Source organism: Gopherus flavomarginatus, chromosome 2 (genome assembly GCF_025201925.1).
Source record: "Gopherus flavomarginatus isolate rGopFla2 chromosome 2, rGopFla2.mat.asm, whole genome shotgun sequence".
Classification (NCBI taxonomy): Eukaryota; Metazoa; Chordata; order Testudines; family Testudinidae; genus Gopherus; species Gopherus flavomarginatus.
Window position 1 is genome coordinate 255,624,892 of NC_066618.1, and position 16,177 is coordinate 255,641,068.

Consider the following 16,177-nt stretch of genomic DNA (forward strand, 5'->3'; position numbering starts at 1 on the left):
ACATAAGTTTGATAGCCAACTGAATAAACACATCTTGATATAAAGAAACACATTAATTTCTTGCTGCAACTGAATGTTCTCTAATACTTCATACAACCACAAACCCTGTACTATTTTGTATTAAACTCATGGTGAGTTTTTTGTGTAACAGAAATCTGTATCTTCCATCATTCTAAGTATTCCAAAAACACACTGAGGCCCCAAAGGATCAACCCCACCCCCCAAAATTTAATCTTGATAAGAAAGTCACCTTCCTCTACACCTAAGCCCTTGGGAAAAAAAGTTACTTCTTTTCTTGCAAGCATCATTACAATATTGCAGTATGTGATATGTGATTATCTGCAACAGCAGCTCTGAATACAAATGTTACAAACCACTTACCAGATAACGCCAAGATATTTCCCTAAACATTTCCTGACTGGTAAAGCTTTGAGCTTCTTAAAATAGTTCAGTGGAATCTTTAAAATATATATAACTTGGTGAAATGACATCCAAAGAGGGATTTGATAACCACACAAACACTTGAAGGATGCACAAACCAAGCTGAGAGAGATGAAGTTTAGGTTGTCAAAAAGGGAGTAGGAATAATGTGGTGAAACTAATTAAAGGAACATTTAAGTGTGTGTGGGTGCGTGCGCGTGTGTTCGTGTGTGCATGCATGAAGAATCTTAACAGTAAGGTGTTTCAGACCCAAGAAAATTGGAAGCTTCATAATTTCAGTGATCTAATGAGAAAGTAGATCTATTAATAGCATTTCAGATAATCTGATAGGGAAGAGCAACCTTGGCTGTGGGATAGACTTGACCAGTGGTTTTCAACCTTTTTTCGTTTGCAGACCCCTAAAAAATTTCGTATCGAAGTGCAGATCCCTCTGGAAATCTTGAAAACCACTGGACTAGACAATCTATGTCTTTTCCATCTCTGTTGTTTTATGGTTCTACAATCAAAATAGGCACTAGTTATAGAGTAAGAACCAAATTCAGCAATGTTGTAAGTGAGCACAACTCCCACTGGCTTTCAAGCTGAATCTGATGTTAAGTTTTAAAATACTGAAAGTATATACAAATCAAATCTAGAAGAGCAATACTACAGAAAAAGATAACAGATCTAAGTTTCATTGCCAAACATAGGCCCCGATTCTCCAAATATTTATGAATTTATGTGACTTTACTCACATTACGTGCATATGTATGTTTTTGCAGAATTGTGACTGTTACAAAACCTCACGTGAACATTTTACGAAACAAAACATTTGCTGTGAAATATGTAACACATCATATTAAGACTATTTTTTTAATTGTCATCATGCATGTTAAGAAAAAAATACTGCACAGTTTATACATAAATTTCTCTTTTGGCTCTTTACAAGATTGAATATTCCGTTATTTCTGAAAGGATGCAACAAAATACCAAGATTGTATTTCATATATAAAGAAAAAGAACATATTCCTTCCACCTAACCAATGCAGTGTGCATGATAATATCTAGTGCTTGTGCATTGGGATCATATTTTGGAATCTCAATATAAGTTTTCAAGCTATTCGCTGCTTTCTGATTTGAAGCTCAAAATGGTTCGACTTTGGTGATAAAACTCCTCCTCCTGGCAATGTATTAACCCTCATTTTGACTTCTAATCAATGTCTTTTAAACGTATAAGGTTTTCATGATAAAGAAAATGTGAGAGAATATTTGTATATGAAAAGAGTGTATCTAACCACTGGCTAGAAATTCAATTCTTACCTTTTTCTTTGCACCATAGCTCAGTATTTGTGACACTAACTAAACATATTTTATTCATTTGATAAGGACTGTAACATTATATTAAAAACTTTTGTTTCAAAGTCACTACCTCTCCATTTTGACTGATGGTGAGTTAGTTTTTGTTAAAAGGCAAGGGTGATAGCATATGCTCCAATGAACTTTCCCTCCTCTCAGCACCAGAGACAAAAACCTGCAGCTCTGCTCTGCACTGGCAGCCATCTGGACAGCTTTCTCTCAATGCCTGCCCCACATCACACTGCAGGCAAAATTTCAGGGCTCTAGAGCTCTGTGGAGCTATTCATGACATACCAATTTCACATTTTCTGCTTGTTTGCTTGCAACAGTAAATGCTAATGAGGACTATGAATGACATTTTTAAAGACAATAAAAAGGTCTCCAAATCCCTTGCATATGGAGACACTGTTTTCTAAACTTCACCTTCTGTTAGGGAGCTATTAGACTCTAAAGGAAAAAAATAACCTAAGGAGAACAATGAGCTGATCAAAGCATAACGGAGTCCCTAAGAATTCCAAAGAAAACAATGTTTGTAAACTAGGTTAATGAAAGACAGATTTTATGCCAATGTACAGCAATAACACTTCAGTGCAGTAACCATCCCTTTCGATAACTCTGCTATTTCTTATCCCAAGGGCTCATTAATTATTGTCTCTTTGCAGGAGAAAAAAACAACTTTCAGATATCCTGCAAAACCTCAAAAGCCAGATATTTGGATTTTTTTAATTGCTAATCTGTAGATGACTCTGAGAGTAAACTGTTATCATTAATTGGGTTGAAATGCTATGCTTTCATAGAGCTTAATGTAATGACTAAGCATGGTCAAGATATATATCTCATTCTAATGTTCTCTTTCCCAGATCTGCCTTTTACAGTGTTGTTATTAATACACTAAAAAGTTTTCTTACTCTGTAATATCTTTTACATTTAATTGAAGACTGTCTCCTTATCATTAAGGATCAAAACACTTTCAAGAAAATCCACCAGGTGGAGCAAATACACAGCAATACGAAACTCTCAAAATTATTTATGATCATATTGCCACTTCCAAGAAAAAACAATGCTTTATGAAAATCCCCAACACCACCTTTCTCACCCCTCCATTGTAGATATATTGATCAATTTGCCCTAATTTGCTACATTAACAAACATGTGCAAGCTCTTGTCTGATGGCCTTAGTACAAAACTATTGTGTTACAATGTAGTTGTAGCTGTGTTGGTCCCAGAATAATAGAGACAAGGTGGGTGAGGTAATATCTTTTATTGGGCCAACTTCTGCTGGTGAGAGACAAGTTTTCGAATCACACAGAGCTCTTCTTCAGCTCTGTGTAAGCTCAAAAGCTTGTCTCTCTCACCAACAGAAGTTGGTCCAATAAGGTATTACCTCACTCACCTTGTCTCTTCTATTGTGTTACAGATCAATTTCAGCAAGAATTTGCAAACCACTATATACCCCCCAGGCACAACATAAGCACACACACTGTCTATTTTCACTGCAGAACCCAAGTGTTATATGACTGTATACAAAAGATACTACATTAGAATAGTGTTAAGATTGATCAATTTGTTACAATCTAAAGAAATTCAAAGTTATCCCACGGCCTCAAAACTATTCCATTGTGCATGGATTGTGGCAGGTCTTAGACCAGTCATAGTAGATGTCATGTTACATACTAGATGTATGGTAGTGCCTGGAAAAGGTTTCGTAGAGCGTGTCAGTGTTCACCGAGCATTGCCTTTTCTCTGTGTGTCATATCAGCTGGATCATCTGGAGTAGGGGCTTCCAAACTTTTTCATATGGTGGACCAAGTCTTAGCAGAGGAGTTGTTATGATCCACCTTTCCCATTTATAATCAGTGTTCCACTGGTAACTACCATAATTTCTTACATGCAAAAGGAATATAAGCAAAGTGATGTATTTTTAGCTTCTTCTAAATGCAGCTTAGCAGCTGGAAGCAAGGACGGTAACCAGTAACTGTGACCAACCAGACCACCAATGATGCACGGACCACAATTTGGAGAGCTCTGATCTGGGCAATGCTTATTGTCAGTGACTCATAGGAAAGCATGTTTTTAGTGGGACAAGTTTCCTTTTATTTTTCTTGTATCTTCACTTCTATTTTCTATCTTCCCTTTCTCTGGTCCAAAGACTATTTAAGTATGTGAAGCAGAGGGGGAGAGGGGGTGAAAGAGAGAGAGAGAGAATGGAAATAATTCTGTAATCCAGTGAGTAGGGCTCCCACTGGGAGGTGGGGGACCCAAGTCCAATCCCCTTGGACCAATCAATCTTTCATTATTTATCCACAGTAGAACAGCTTCAACATGTCAGAATATCCCACAGTTCAGGGGTTAGAGAACACTCCGCAGAGGAAGGAGACCCTGTTCAAATCCTTTCTCCCCTTCTGGCAGAGGAATTAAACCTGGGTCTCCCACATCCCAGTCAAGTGTTGTAACTCCTGGGCTAAAAGTATAAGGTGGGTGGCTCCACCTCTGGCTGGATTTTGAATGGGACCCATTCTGGTAGATGCCCTCTGAGCACACCAGCTGGATTGGGCCATGCATGCAAGTGAGGTGGCAAATTAGGTCCCCTGGTTTGTGAGTCACTCCAGGACTTAGATGGCAGATAGGAGTCTAGATGCTTAGAAGGGGCAGCAGGCACATGCCCAGAGGCAGATACATAGGCACCTAGGGAATTTTACTCTGAAAAATTTAGGCTCCAGTGAGTTTAGGGGCCTACAGGGTTAAGGCAGAGTTTGTGATCCCAGTGGAGCCAAAACTGGAATATAGGTGCCTAAAACAGGGACTTAGGTGCCCAAGTCTGGGGTTTAAGTGCCTAAATACTTTTGTGGATCCCATCCTTTTCCTCTCTTTGACAAGCACTTCTAGGATTGGAAGGTGGCAGCAGTTTCAGGTTCTAATGTTTTATGTGCTATCAGCAAAGGTAAATTTGTATTAAACACTAGAAGTACTACAACATCTAACACTGGGTTAACATGCCAACTTAACTTCTACAGACATGCACAATGGAGAGAGTTAGCACAGAATTTGGCCCCTTGTGTATAGTGCTATTAGTGATATCTGATGGGACAGCGCAACACGCTCTCTCATGAGGATGAAAATGGGTTGATGTAAAGGACTGTGGTTTCTGCGTATTTTGCAGCCTAAGATGACTCCTAGCTTAGTCTTTTGTGTCAATTTCCTTAATTTTTGTTTCTTTGTTATAGGGGTAGAAAAGACAGTGGCTTAAATATTACGTCTAGATCAAATCAGATGACTGTGATGTGCTCTACATGGGGCTATATTGTGGCCACTGAGAAACAGAAGCAAGATCCAAAGCTAGAGGTGATTAAGTGGAGTCTCATACAGAGAGCAATTTACACAAATTAATACCATGAGGTCCTCTGAACTGACTGTCAGTAAGTGTCCAAGTACAATTCAAGATGCTTGTTTTAACATATAAAGCCCTAAATGGTTTGGGACTTGCTATCTAACTTTCTCTATCTAATACTGCAACAGCTATGATCAGCAGAGGCACTCAAGCAGGAGTCCCTGGATTTAAAATATAGAAAGTTGTTTTAAGGACATTCTCTCTGAGATGGTCTTGAATATGGGCAGTGAAAAAGGCCTACTTTTTCCTCCCCAATCTTTCAGGTGTAGTAGAGAAGGGGTTATGATTATTTTCATTATGTCTTTGGTGCAGGAATTTTATTGTATTATTTTATATGCTGGTGTGCATTTATTTGTTGTAACGGGATGAGCAGATCATTGCGCTATTGTACCGTGAACTTGAAACTAGAAAGGTGTTTGTTTAGGTTTTATAAATAGATAGAAATAAAATTTGCATAGCCATATAAACGCACATACACCACAGGAACATCATAGTTACCATAGAGTACAACAACTCAATTTTTAATCATGTAGATGCATACAACCCAATTCTTACTTACACTTAGGCTCCTTTACAGCACCCTGACTGTGTAAAGAGGCCTCCAGCTGGCTGTAAGGGTTCGCCTATACTACCTGCCAGGTCGGCGGGTAGTGTTCGATGTATCAGGGATCAATTTATCGTGTCTCGTCTGGTCATGATAAATCGATCTGCTAATCAATGCCCGTACTCCACCTCAGCAGGAGGAGTAAGTGGAGTCGACGGGGGCGCCGCGGCAGTCGACGTGCCACCGTGAGGACGGCCAGGTAAGTCAAACTAAGATACTTCGACTTCAGCTACATGAAGTTGCATTTCTTAGTTCGAACCCCACCACTAGTGTAGCTCAGGCCTAAGTGTAACTCACATCAACTTTAAAGCCCATTACACTGCCATAGCAATGTAAGTGGACCTTAGTGTAAATAAGAATTATGGAGTTGATTCTCAAAGTGAGGGATTATGCACATATTTAAGAGCTTTTTAGAACATGATTATTGATCTGGTATACTGTAACGGCTCTTTTGTTACAGTCTCTCCTGCAAATCCTTCTTAGATGGAGGATTAGTGACACAATAGATCATAATGACTCTTTTGGTCCTATTACACTATCGTTTACTTGCAGCTGCGGATGCGCACTGAAGGTTACGTTCTCCTCTCAATGAATCACGTAAATCCCCTTCATGCTAATGGGAGTTTATGCATGTGCATCAAGAGCACAGTATGCCTTTACATTTGCATGAAGAAGTCCTAATGAAAAATACTTGGAAAAAACAAATTACTGCACAGGCAATTTCCACCCCACTCACCAAAATATCCAAATGACACTAGCCCATGAAAGAGTCGATTCCTGCAGTCCCTATGCAGGAAAACTCCCACTGATGGAAGGTGTGCAAAGAGTAGATTAATAAAAATGTAATAAAATGAAGTCATGGTGAAGTTACGGGAATGGAGAAAAGACAACTGAAACCACAAAGATTTCTTTGGACTTGGTTCTGCTCAGACCCATATAAATCCATGGAAATCACTCAAATTAAACCAGAGTAAATCAGAGTAGATTCATGCCCTCTGTATTTCTTTCTACTTCTGTCTTAAACAGTAGTTTATATATCTATTTATATTTACATTTTAAGCCCACTCGACTACAAGTGGGTATGCTATATGTATTGCTCTGCCTTACTCATGCAAATAGTCCTATTAAAGGGCTAGACCCTGACATCCTTATTCATATTGAATAAGGCCTTAGGCCTTGATCTGGCAAACGCTTAAGTTTAAGCATGTACCCAGATATTTGCAGGATCAAGACTTAACTCCAAGGATAACTATACAGAAATCAATGAAACAACTTAGAGTAAAGCTACTACTAAATACGGATAAGGATAGTAGGAACTAGTCCAAAGTTATTGTACTGTATTGTAAATGGAACACTAAGTTAGAACTCCTAGAAAAATCATGAATTTTAAGAATGGAAGTGCTGACAGCCTCTCGCCATTGCTCTGACATGCACCATTAAATATCCTTCTTTATTTTATTTCTCACATGGAATAAAATGAATGCAGCAAAGTACTTTGGAGATGAAAAGTTCAATGTGCTAAATATTCTTATTGAATAGTAAGATGGCTAGTACAAAGATTTTTAACATTCTCAATGTTTTGTTTATTTATTATATGGCACAAACCCCATTCAAATTATTGTGCTGCTCTTCCAAGGATTTCAGTTCAAAAACATTTTTTAAAGAACTTAAGAAAAGAAAAAAAAATCTAGACAGAAAGGAAAATACTGAAAACCCAGAAATGAACGAGTTAACATTTTGTTGGTATTGTTGTAGTCAGCATTACACCAATGCCAGAATTTTAAGGGAAAGACTGAAAAGAGCCAGTTTTTTTTAATCTTTTTTTTAAAAAATCAGGCCTATCTGTCAGAGTGTTGTCCAGGCTGGGAGAACAGCACCGGCAGGAACCTCAAATTCCTGACCAAACCCTCTTCCACACAATGCCTCCTGAATGAAAGGAACCCAGGCCTGGCAGAGATAGCCTGCTGTCAGGAACCAGCCCTGACGTTTGTGGACAGACAGGGCTGGCCTTGCAGGATGTCAGAGCAACAAACTGCTGTTTGAGATACTGGATTTTCACACACTCTCAGCCTGGATGTTTTGCTCTTCAGGTAATTAAACAAGGAAGCAGGGCTGATGTGTACGAGTCTGACCCTGGTGCTGTGGCTCCATGGTTCTGCATATCAACTTCCGCAAGAACTGCCTGGAGCATCAACAGAATCTTCTACTCTCTCTCTTTCTTGCCCCCACCCTGCAATGCTAAGCTCTATAACAAGTCCTCTCTGGTAATGTGTGCTGCTGTCTTATTTTTTTCTAATTTAGGAAGACTAAAATTACTTGCAAAGTCCCACCAGCCTTGCTGCCGCCTTTAAAAAAAAGGGAAAGAAATGGTTACATTCTGATTGATATCCCCATTCCTTTTATATATAATTGTAACAGAAGCAGTAGGTGGATGATATGCTAAATTATGTGCCCACAGGGGGAGGGAAGGAACCCTATAGGTATATGCTTTTATTGGGCTCATCATCCTAAAGAAAATTACTTTTGAAAAGTGAGTGGTTTATGATTTGCCCAACCATTGTTTGTTTAATATTTTAAAAATGAAGTTACTGTAATTTAATCCTCATTACTGGGGATGTTTTAGTCTGAGAACATGTTGATATATCATATAGAGCTGTAAACTAGAAAAATGGTTTCATATTTTCACTCTTTCCTCCCCAAGGAATTTAAAATCTGGACTTATTAGCTAATAATTTCTAAATTGCTTGCTGTAGTAAACACAGAGATTGCTTTCTGACTGAACTCATTTCTATGATTTTAAAATAATGTTTACACAAAATGATTTTTAAAAATGCATAACATATTCCTGCTTCTTTTGAAAATCCATAGACTAGAATATTGGCTGAAAGACAGAGACCAAAAGAGAGGAATACAAAAACATGCCTGCTTGTCTGTGTTGAACACAAAGAACATTAAATGAAAACAACTGGCATGCTGCCAAATTCCTATAGAGGCAAAGAGATTCAAATAAATTGATTTCACGCATCACACTGACCTGGGATCAGTGAGCAGTGGTACAATACACTCAAAGCTCCATGTGGGGCAAACCCATTAATGTTATCAGAGCCCTAGTTTATTACGAGGAGAGAAAGAAAAACAAAACAAAACCTCTCTGCAAACTCAGAAAATCTTTTTGAAAAAATAACTTGAAATCACTTTGTTTCAATTATTAATAAAGATATAAATTTGTGAAAGCAAACAATCTGCACCTTCGAGATTACTGAAAATATATTTCTTTCAAATTAGAATTTCTATGAAAATCCATATTTATATTACACACACTCTCATATACAGTAAATGCACTCAGACATACATGCTGAACTTATGCTATATATTTTCTACATACACAGATTCTCTACACTTTCTACTTTTGACCATTGTTGCCTTCAAAATTAAATTCTTCTCTCTGAGTTTTCTCTTTTCCTCTCCTCCCTCCAATGTTTTATATAGATTATAGGCTATTTTCTTTGTACTTCAAAAACTGGATTCCTGCCCAGTACTTTCCTATTGGCTCAGAAAGTAAACTGAACAGAATGGTCACCACTTACAACTGTTCTATCAACTTTACTTATAGAAAAAATGTATTTTTGGAAGTCATGAGCAGTGGTTTTCTGTACACACACACACACTCTCAAAAATGACCCATTAGCAATCTGACTTTCTTATGATGAGTGAAATAACCCATGTGTGCTCTTGTCATCCATCTTTGTTTTTCATTAAGATCTCCTACACTGCAATCAAGAATAATGCCAACAAGCCACAGGTGTGCACCACATTAACAGATGAAAATCTGTTTGTAAGGGGTGTGATGATGGTTCTCTATCTATAATACATTTATCCCAAGGTACTCTTATACATCTGTTATATGCTAAAGGCTTTTTATTTAAATTGTAGCCTAAGAGAGATTTATGCAGGCAAGCAACTACTAATTTAAAGGGCAAAATAAATAAATACATAAATAAAAGACAGTGAAGTAGCAAAACCAAGGGTGAGGATGCATGTTTATCACAAATGAAAGGAGTTTAGTGTAATAAGAAGAATGTAAAAGGAATGGAAGCCATTTAGGAGGTTAACTTGACTCCACCGTCTTTTTAGGTTGTCTTTATCAGATACTGGTATCAAGCAATAAGTGAAATATTTTGCTTTATAATGTTGGCATTATTACCAAGGTTATTGCAGACAGACCAGCATGGATTGGTCCCTGACCCATCTCTATTTTTCATGAACAACCAGATGAAATCTATACCCTTCAACATCCATCGAAAAAGGCAATGTCTTCCCACCTGAATAGGGATTAAATACATTTGTGAAACTGGGATGAAGGTGGCTAGATACCTTGCAATTATGGGACAAAGTTATCTAGATCCAGATGATATACAGTCATTATTCGATTTCAGACGACATAAGATTCCATTCTCGGCCAACTTCTTAACTTGTTCAGCAACATTTAAACCCAGAACTTACTGGAAGTTTAAGGTCACTGGCCAAACTTTTAAAATTAAGGTGCTTACAGTTAGGCACATATACGTGTATTTAGGCACCTTGCTAAGTGGTCTGACTTTCAGCAGTTGATGAGCATCCCAGCTCTGACAAAGATCTAACAATGCTAACAACTACCAATCAATGTGTCTCTTATCTAAGTAGCTATAGAGCAGCTTATCCATGAAAGAGGTTAGTATTCACACATTAAGACCTTGCCTATATTAGAAAGTTGCATAGTTAAAGCAGTACAACACCCCTAGAGCAGATGCAGTTATATCCAGTTGTATACGGATAGAGGTACTATATACCAGATTAGCTATTACTGTATAGAAAGGGGAATAAGCTACACTGGTATAAAATGACTTTATATTGTTGACATAAAGGCATACACACTAGGAGTTGTACCGGCAGCTTGACTTGACCATGGCTAAGGAGGTTAATTTCACATTCTCCCCATCCAATCAGACCACTTCATTAGCATAAAGCAAGATCATTCAGGCTTTATGAGGATGAAGTAAATTTCAGCCACACCACTATGCAGCAACAACAGGAATGAAGAACATTAGAAGACATGCATTCTGCCTTGCAGTCCATTTCCATTTCTCCTACATGTGCCGTATTAGCAATAAACCACAATAAACTATCCATTAGACTGCTACTGTGGTATACTTCAGGCATGAAACGCCTTAATTTTACATATAATTTGTTTTTAAAAATCCTCTATAAAAACAATATTGGAGGAAGATATATGCAAAGTACTGTTCCACTATGAAAAACAGTCCATAACAGAAAGATAAGAGAGCAAATAGCGGGGAAAACCTTTTCACTTTAGCAATAAAAACATATAATATATACGGGAGGAGAAACCCTGGTAGAGGGGAATTAATTCTTCCTCCAAAGCCAGCTATGGAAATCAGAAGCACAGAGAAGCAGCTTGCTTGCTTAGGACTGACCTAGGAATTAGAATAAAATTTAGAATCCCAATTCTGTTTTTTAAATTATTTTAAAGGGGGCATTTACCCCAGTGCACAAAACCCGCACCAACTCTCCACACTATCTAGGGTTTTAAAGTGGTGATGAAGGCCTTCTTTTGGCCCTCTGAACAGGGATGAATTTCACAAAGGATTACCACTGTGGTAATGGAGTAGAAGAGAGCTGAGACGCAAAGTGATATAATAGGATTTAGCTGCATTTAAAACTAAAGTGTCTAAGACTTGAAACCAATGAGAGTTGACCCTATGGACTGCATGATTTGGGCCTATGCTTGTTGTATACTATACTTTTATACCATCTGCTTGAACAAAGAAAGGCTCCCATTCTGAAAAGCTTACCTGTTTATCCAGAATTATTTAAAATCCATTTAATAAATATTTAGTTATTCTGCTCTCTAGACAACTGTTTCAGAAAACACCATTTCTTACTTACAATAAACACTGGAACTGTGGTATAGCTTTCACACTTAAACTCCAAGTTTTGTCTTACACATATCAGATTTTTTAAGTCACCAAAGAGTACTCCATGACAGAAACAGAAAAATATCCAGACTTGATATCTTGTTATTCAAATCTATCATGGATTCCCTCTGTGATGTATTTGCCTAATATCCTGTCTACACCATAAATACATCCATGTCCGCAAACCTGGTTACAGTTGCCACATGCCCTGTTTCCAAACATTGTTCCAATTTGTAATGCTGATGGGACCTTTACCATGCTTCATAACCTGGCTAAAGCCATGTTTGTAACCAGATTAGGGGATACTCATATTGTATAATTGTTTTCCAGATGTGGCTGAATTTGTAGAATGGACAGGGCATTAGGAAAGTACAATGCTGACATTTTTCCATTTGTCCTGGATTCTTCTCCAATGATATTAAAACAAAGTCACGGATATGAAACATGAAATTTGATGAAGGCTTTTTGGAGGCTGATATGGGGCTGCGAGAGGAAATTTCTTTTTTTAATTACAGTTTACAAGGCAAGGTACGGTAATTAAAAATAGTTATGTAAATTATAAAAATCAAATATTTATCTTTTCCTTACCTTGACAAAATTCAAAGTTCCCTTTTTTCCGGCAGTCACCTATCACTAAACTCAGTGCTCTCCAAGTGTTTCTTTTGACAGATATCATTCTCCACCAATCGCTCTGCTAATTTCCTCTCTCCTTTTCTGACTGGGACAGATATTATGTTCACCAGCCCAGAGATCAATCTTTTCTATTGACAACAACAAATGAAAAAAAAAAGAAGCACATATCACAGCCAGTTTGAAGCACCACACCCCTTTATTTGCATAACAGCAGGACTTTTTTTTTAAAGGAAAAGAGATAAATGCTGTCATTCTAAAGCAATCATTACCCACATTTTCTCAAATAAATTTTATTAATTATTTGTAGGAAAGCTGTTTTATAAATTAACACTTTACAACAGTCCATGCTATAGACAGTAATCAAACAAAGGACGAATGCAGTCTACATGTCATCATCTCATCCCTAACTCATTTTTCAAAAAGGTGTTTCTAATATATTTCACATAAAATAATAATAAATACTTTACCTGGTCCAACAGACACACTACACAATCACCTCTTAAACTAATGTGCTATGCGTTATGATCTTTACATTACACACAACACTGTTGTCTCTTCTTATGAGTAAATAAATTCCAAATAATGGGAGATCAAAAGTCATGCTCCTCCCACCTCTGAAAAACCACCCCAACCACCTCAAAACTGGGCTACTAAGGGCTTGGCTACACTGGCGCTTTACAGCGCTGCAACTTTCATGCTCAGGGGTGTGAAAAAAACACCCCCCTGAGCGCTGCAAGATACAGCGCTGTAAAGCCTCAGTGTAATCAGTGCCGCAGCGCTGGGAGCGCGGCTCCCAGCACTGCAAGCTACACCCGCAGAGGATGTGGTTTACGTGCAGCGCTGGGAGAGCTCTCTCCCAGCGCTGTCGCTGCGACCACACTCACATTTCAAAGCGCTGCCGCGGCAGCGCTTTGAAGTTTCAAGTGTAGCCATATCCTAAGATACTTTATGGTTAATATTCATCTATATTACAACAGGAAGATCTGACATTGCTATAGTTAAGATAGTCAGCTTTTCCAAGACAATGCTATGTTTTACAGGCCTTTCTAATTATGATAGGACAGAAAGATTTTCAGAGTTAGGTACACACAGTTACAGTTACAGATGCTTCAATCTGCATCTACGGATCCGGTATCTGAGGACATAAATTAGGCATGCAAACAGGTCTGGGCACAACTACATGCAAGTAATTGAAAATCTGGCCCAGCATTTCCTCTGGCTTGGATCTTATTGCACAAAATGTGTACATGGGCCCATTTTCAAATTATCAATTCATATTTACATCAGAAACTATAACCACTTTTTATATATATATAAATTCCTTACATGAAAAAGTTTACTATTTACAGTACTTCCTTGAGTTTACACTCAGTTTTGGTCTCAGTCCTCCAGCCAAACTTCTATTGATTTCAATGAAAATTACAATGAATGTCAGGACGGCAGTACTGGACCCAACTTTAAGCTTTAGATGTAGCATTTTGACATTGGCAATTTGAAAATGACCACTGAAGTATGGCTAGGGTATTCCGCTTGCAAGCAGTAATTACCTCTATAAAAATATGTTTATTGCTATTTACCAAACTCTGCGCTTGTTACCATATTTATCTAAGAGGCAATAAAAGTTCCTTTCTTATCTATCCTCTAACATTAATTGTATGCTTTTTTTCAAATGATCCTTGATATAAAATACCTTCTATTTCCATGAATGTATACATTATTGAGAGGTATTTTTAAATGAACACTTAGGGCCTGATTCTGACACTCTTGCTAAGGGGTTCTCAAACTGGGGGTCAGGACTCCTCAGGGAGTCGTGAGGTCATTACGTGGGGGGTCACGAGCTGTCAACCTCCACCCCAAGCCCTACTTGCCTCCAGCATTTATAATGGTGTTAAATATATTAAAAAGTATTTTTAATGTATTAGAGGGATCAAACTCAAAGACTTGCCGTGTGAAAGGGGTCGCCAGTAAAAAAAGTTTGAGACCCACTGCTCTTGCTCATACTACGAGTATTTTACTGAGCAAGAAGTCCTATTGATATCACTGAGATTGTTCCAGAAATAAGTTTCTACTCAGCATTAGGATAGTAAAATCTGGCTTGTAGTAAGGGAAACAGATAAAAACTTACTCTGAATAACATTATTGCCTAACAGAATTCCAGGATAACTGCTTGAAGTGTTATCTTTAATCCAAGTTATAGTGCTAGGGTCTAGGTATTTCAGTAAATAGAGTATGGAACACACTTTATAGAGAGACTTTTGTAATTACATAGGCACCCTACAACTGTTTAGGAAGGTGAGTCCACATCCATTACCTAAATCTGGATTTATGGCAGACTTGAAGCATTCATCTCATATTTTGTATTTAACATTATTACAATTAATCTTTTAACGGGATGTATCCATCTTTTGTTAATCTACTAATCTTGCCACAATAAACACGTTTAACTATGTTCATTTAGGCAACATATAACATTTTATTTGAATCTACTGAATAGTGAATTCCTTTTCATGGGGGGGGAGGTTTTTTTAAAAAACTCTTCCTGCACAAGATAATGTATTTTGAGTATCTTCCTTTTAAAAATTATATCCTCTCATCCTATCTTTTTAAAATATGTTTTATCTTCCTACTAGTTCTCTGTTCCATCCCCTTGTGCACTCTTTGTATGTGCTACACTTTCCGAAGTGATAATAGTATTCTGATAAATCTATGGTATGGTTATATATGTTGTCACTTTTTGCCTCTTGATTTATAAATTCTTGTTACTAGAATGTACATGCAAAGTGCTCTGAAAGCTAAATTCCACTCAAAGCAGAATGCCTCAAACAATTTGTAGTCCTACAAGACTGTTATTAAAAAAGCTCAACATGTTGTATTACCATGGAAATTGTGGAAAACATACATTCCCAACAAATATTACTTTTTCTCAATGGTATGAAGTAATGAAAACCACATGTGTAAATCTGCGATCCGTGCAGTAGTTCAAGCTGCAGCTAATACAAAATACAGAGAGTGAACTCTGCCATATAAAGGATTCTTGTTACAGAAATATAATGTGAAAACCAGATGCAGACAGAAAACCTTAATCACAGATGGGAATGTAATCACTGGCATACAGAACACTTTTTTGATCAATGTTAACCATATGCGAAATGTATTTATTTTCTAAGGAATGCAATAACTTGAGAGAGCCTTCTATTTGAATTCGGTTAACCTCATATTCACAATGCTTTTATCTTACTCCCTTCTTCCCTCAATATATAAGCTGAGCCAAAGTTTTAAGAGGAAGAGTCATTGGCCCTGGCAAATCATTCTTGTATCAGTTTATCTTTCGAAAATTTAATAGGATATAAAGACTACACATATCAAAATCAACCTCAAAAGAAATCAAATGCAGTTACCCATTACTGTATTTCTCAGTTATTGCCAAAAATCCCTTCATCACCTAAGCACACTTCTCTAGAGGATTATATCACCATTTGGTTAAATTTTTTCTTTAGCATAATTTGTAGTTCTTCAGCAATGCAGCAATAAAACCTTTTTTTTTTTAAATCAATTTGGTTTTCAAATCAAAGCTGAACTCACTATTCTGATGAATCTCCTTCCCTCTTTATGAAAAGTAAATGGCTGCAAAAAAAAAGCTGTTGTGTCATCAGATTAAAACGTAAAATTTTTACTTGAAGCACATGGATGTTATTCTAACTATAGGAAAGCATGATATAATGGTGAGGTGCTGAGCACCCCCAACTCTTACTGACCTCAGTGGGGTCAGTGGGAGCTAAAAGACACTCATCATTTAGCACA

At 37.4% G+C, this 16,177-nt stretch overlaps 1 protein-coding gene across 5 annotated transcripts in view; it reads right to left on the reverse strand.

The window, feature by feature from the left end:
* RUNX1T1 (RUNX1 partner transcriptional co-repressor 1) overlaps positions 1–16,177 on the reverse strand; it is a 146,730-nt gene that overhangs the window by 112,213 nt on the left and 18,340 nt on the right. For 3 of the 5 annotated variants that reach the window (XM_050940943.1, XM_050940941.1, XM_050940942.1), the window contains one exon: positions 12,332–12,504. The exons of the other annotated variants lie outside the window; for them this stretch is intronic. In XM_050940943.1, the coding sequence (XP_050796900.1) occupies positions 12,332–12,419 (88 nt within the window). In that variant the 5' untranslated portion in view covers positions 12,420–12,504. The remainder of the gene's footprint in view (positions 1–12,331; positions 12,505–16,177) is intronic. 5 annotated transcript variants of the gene reach the window in all.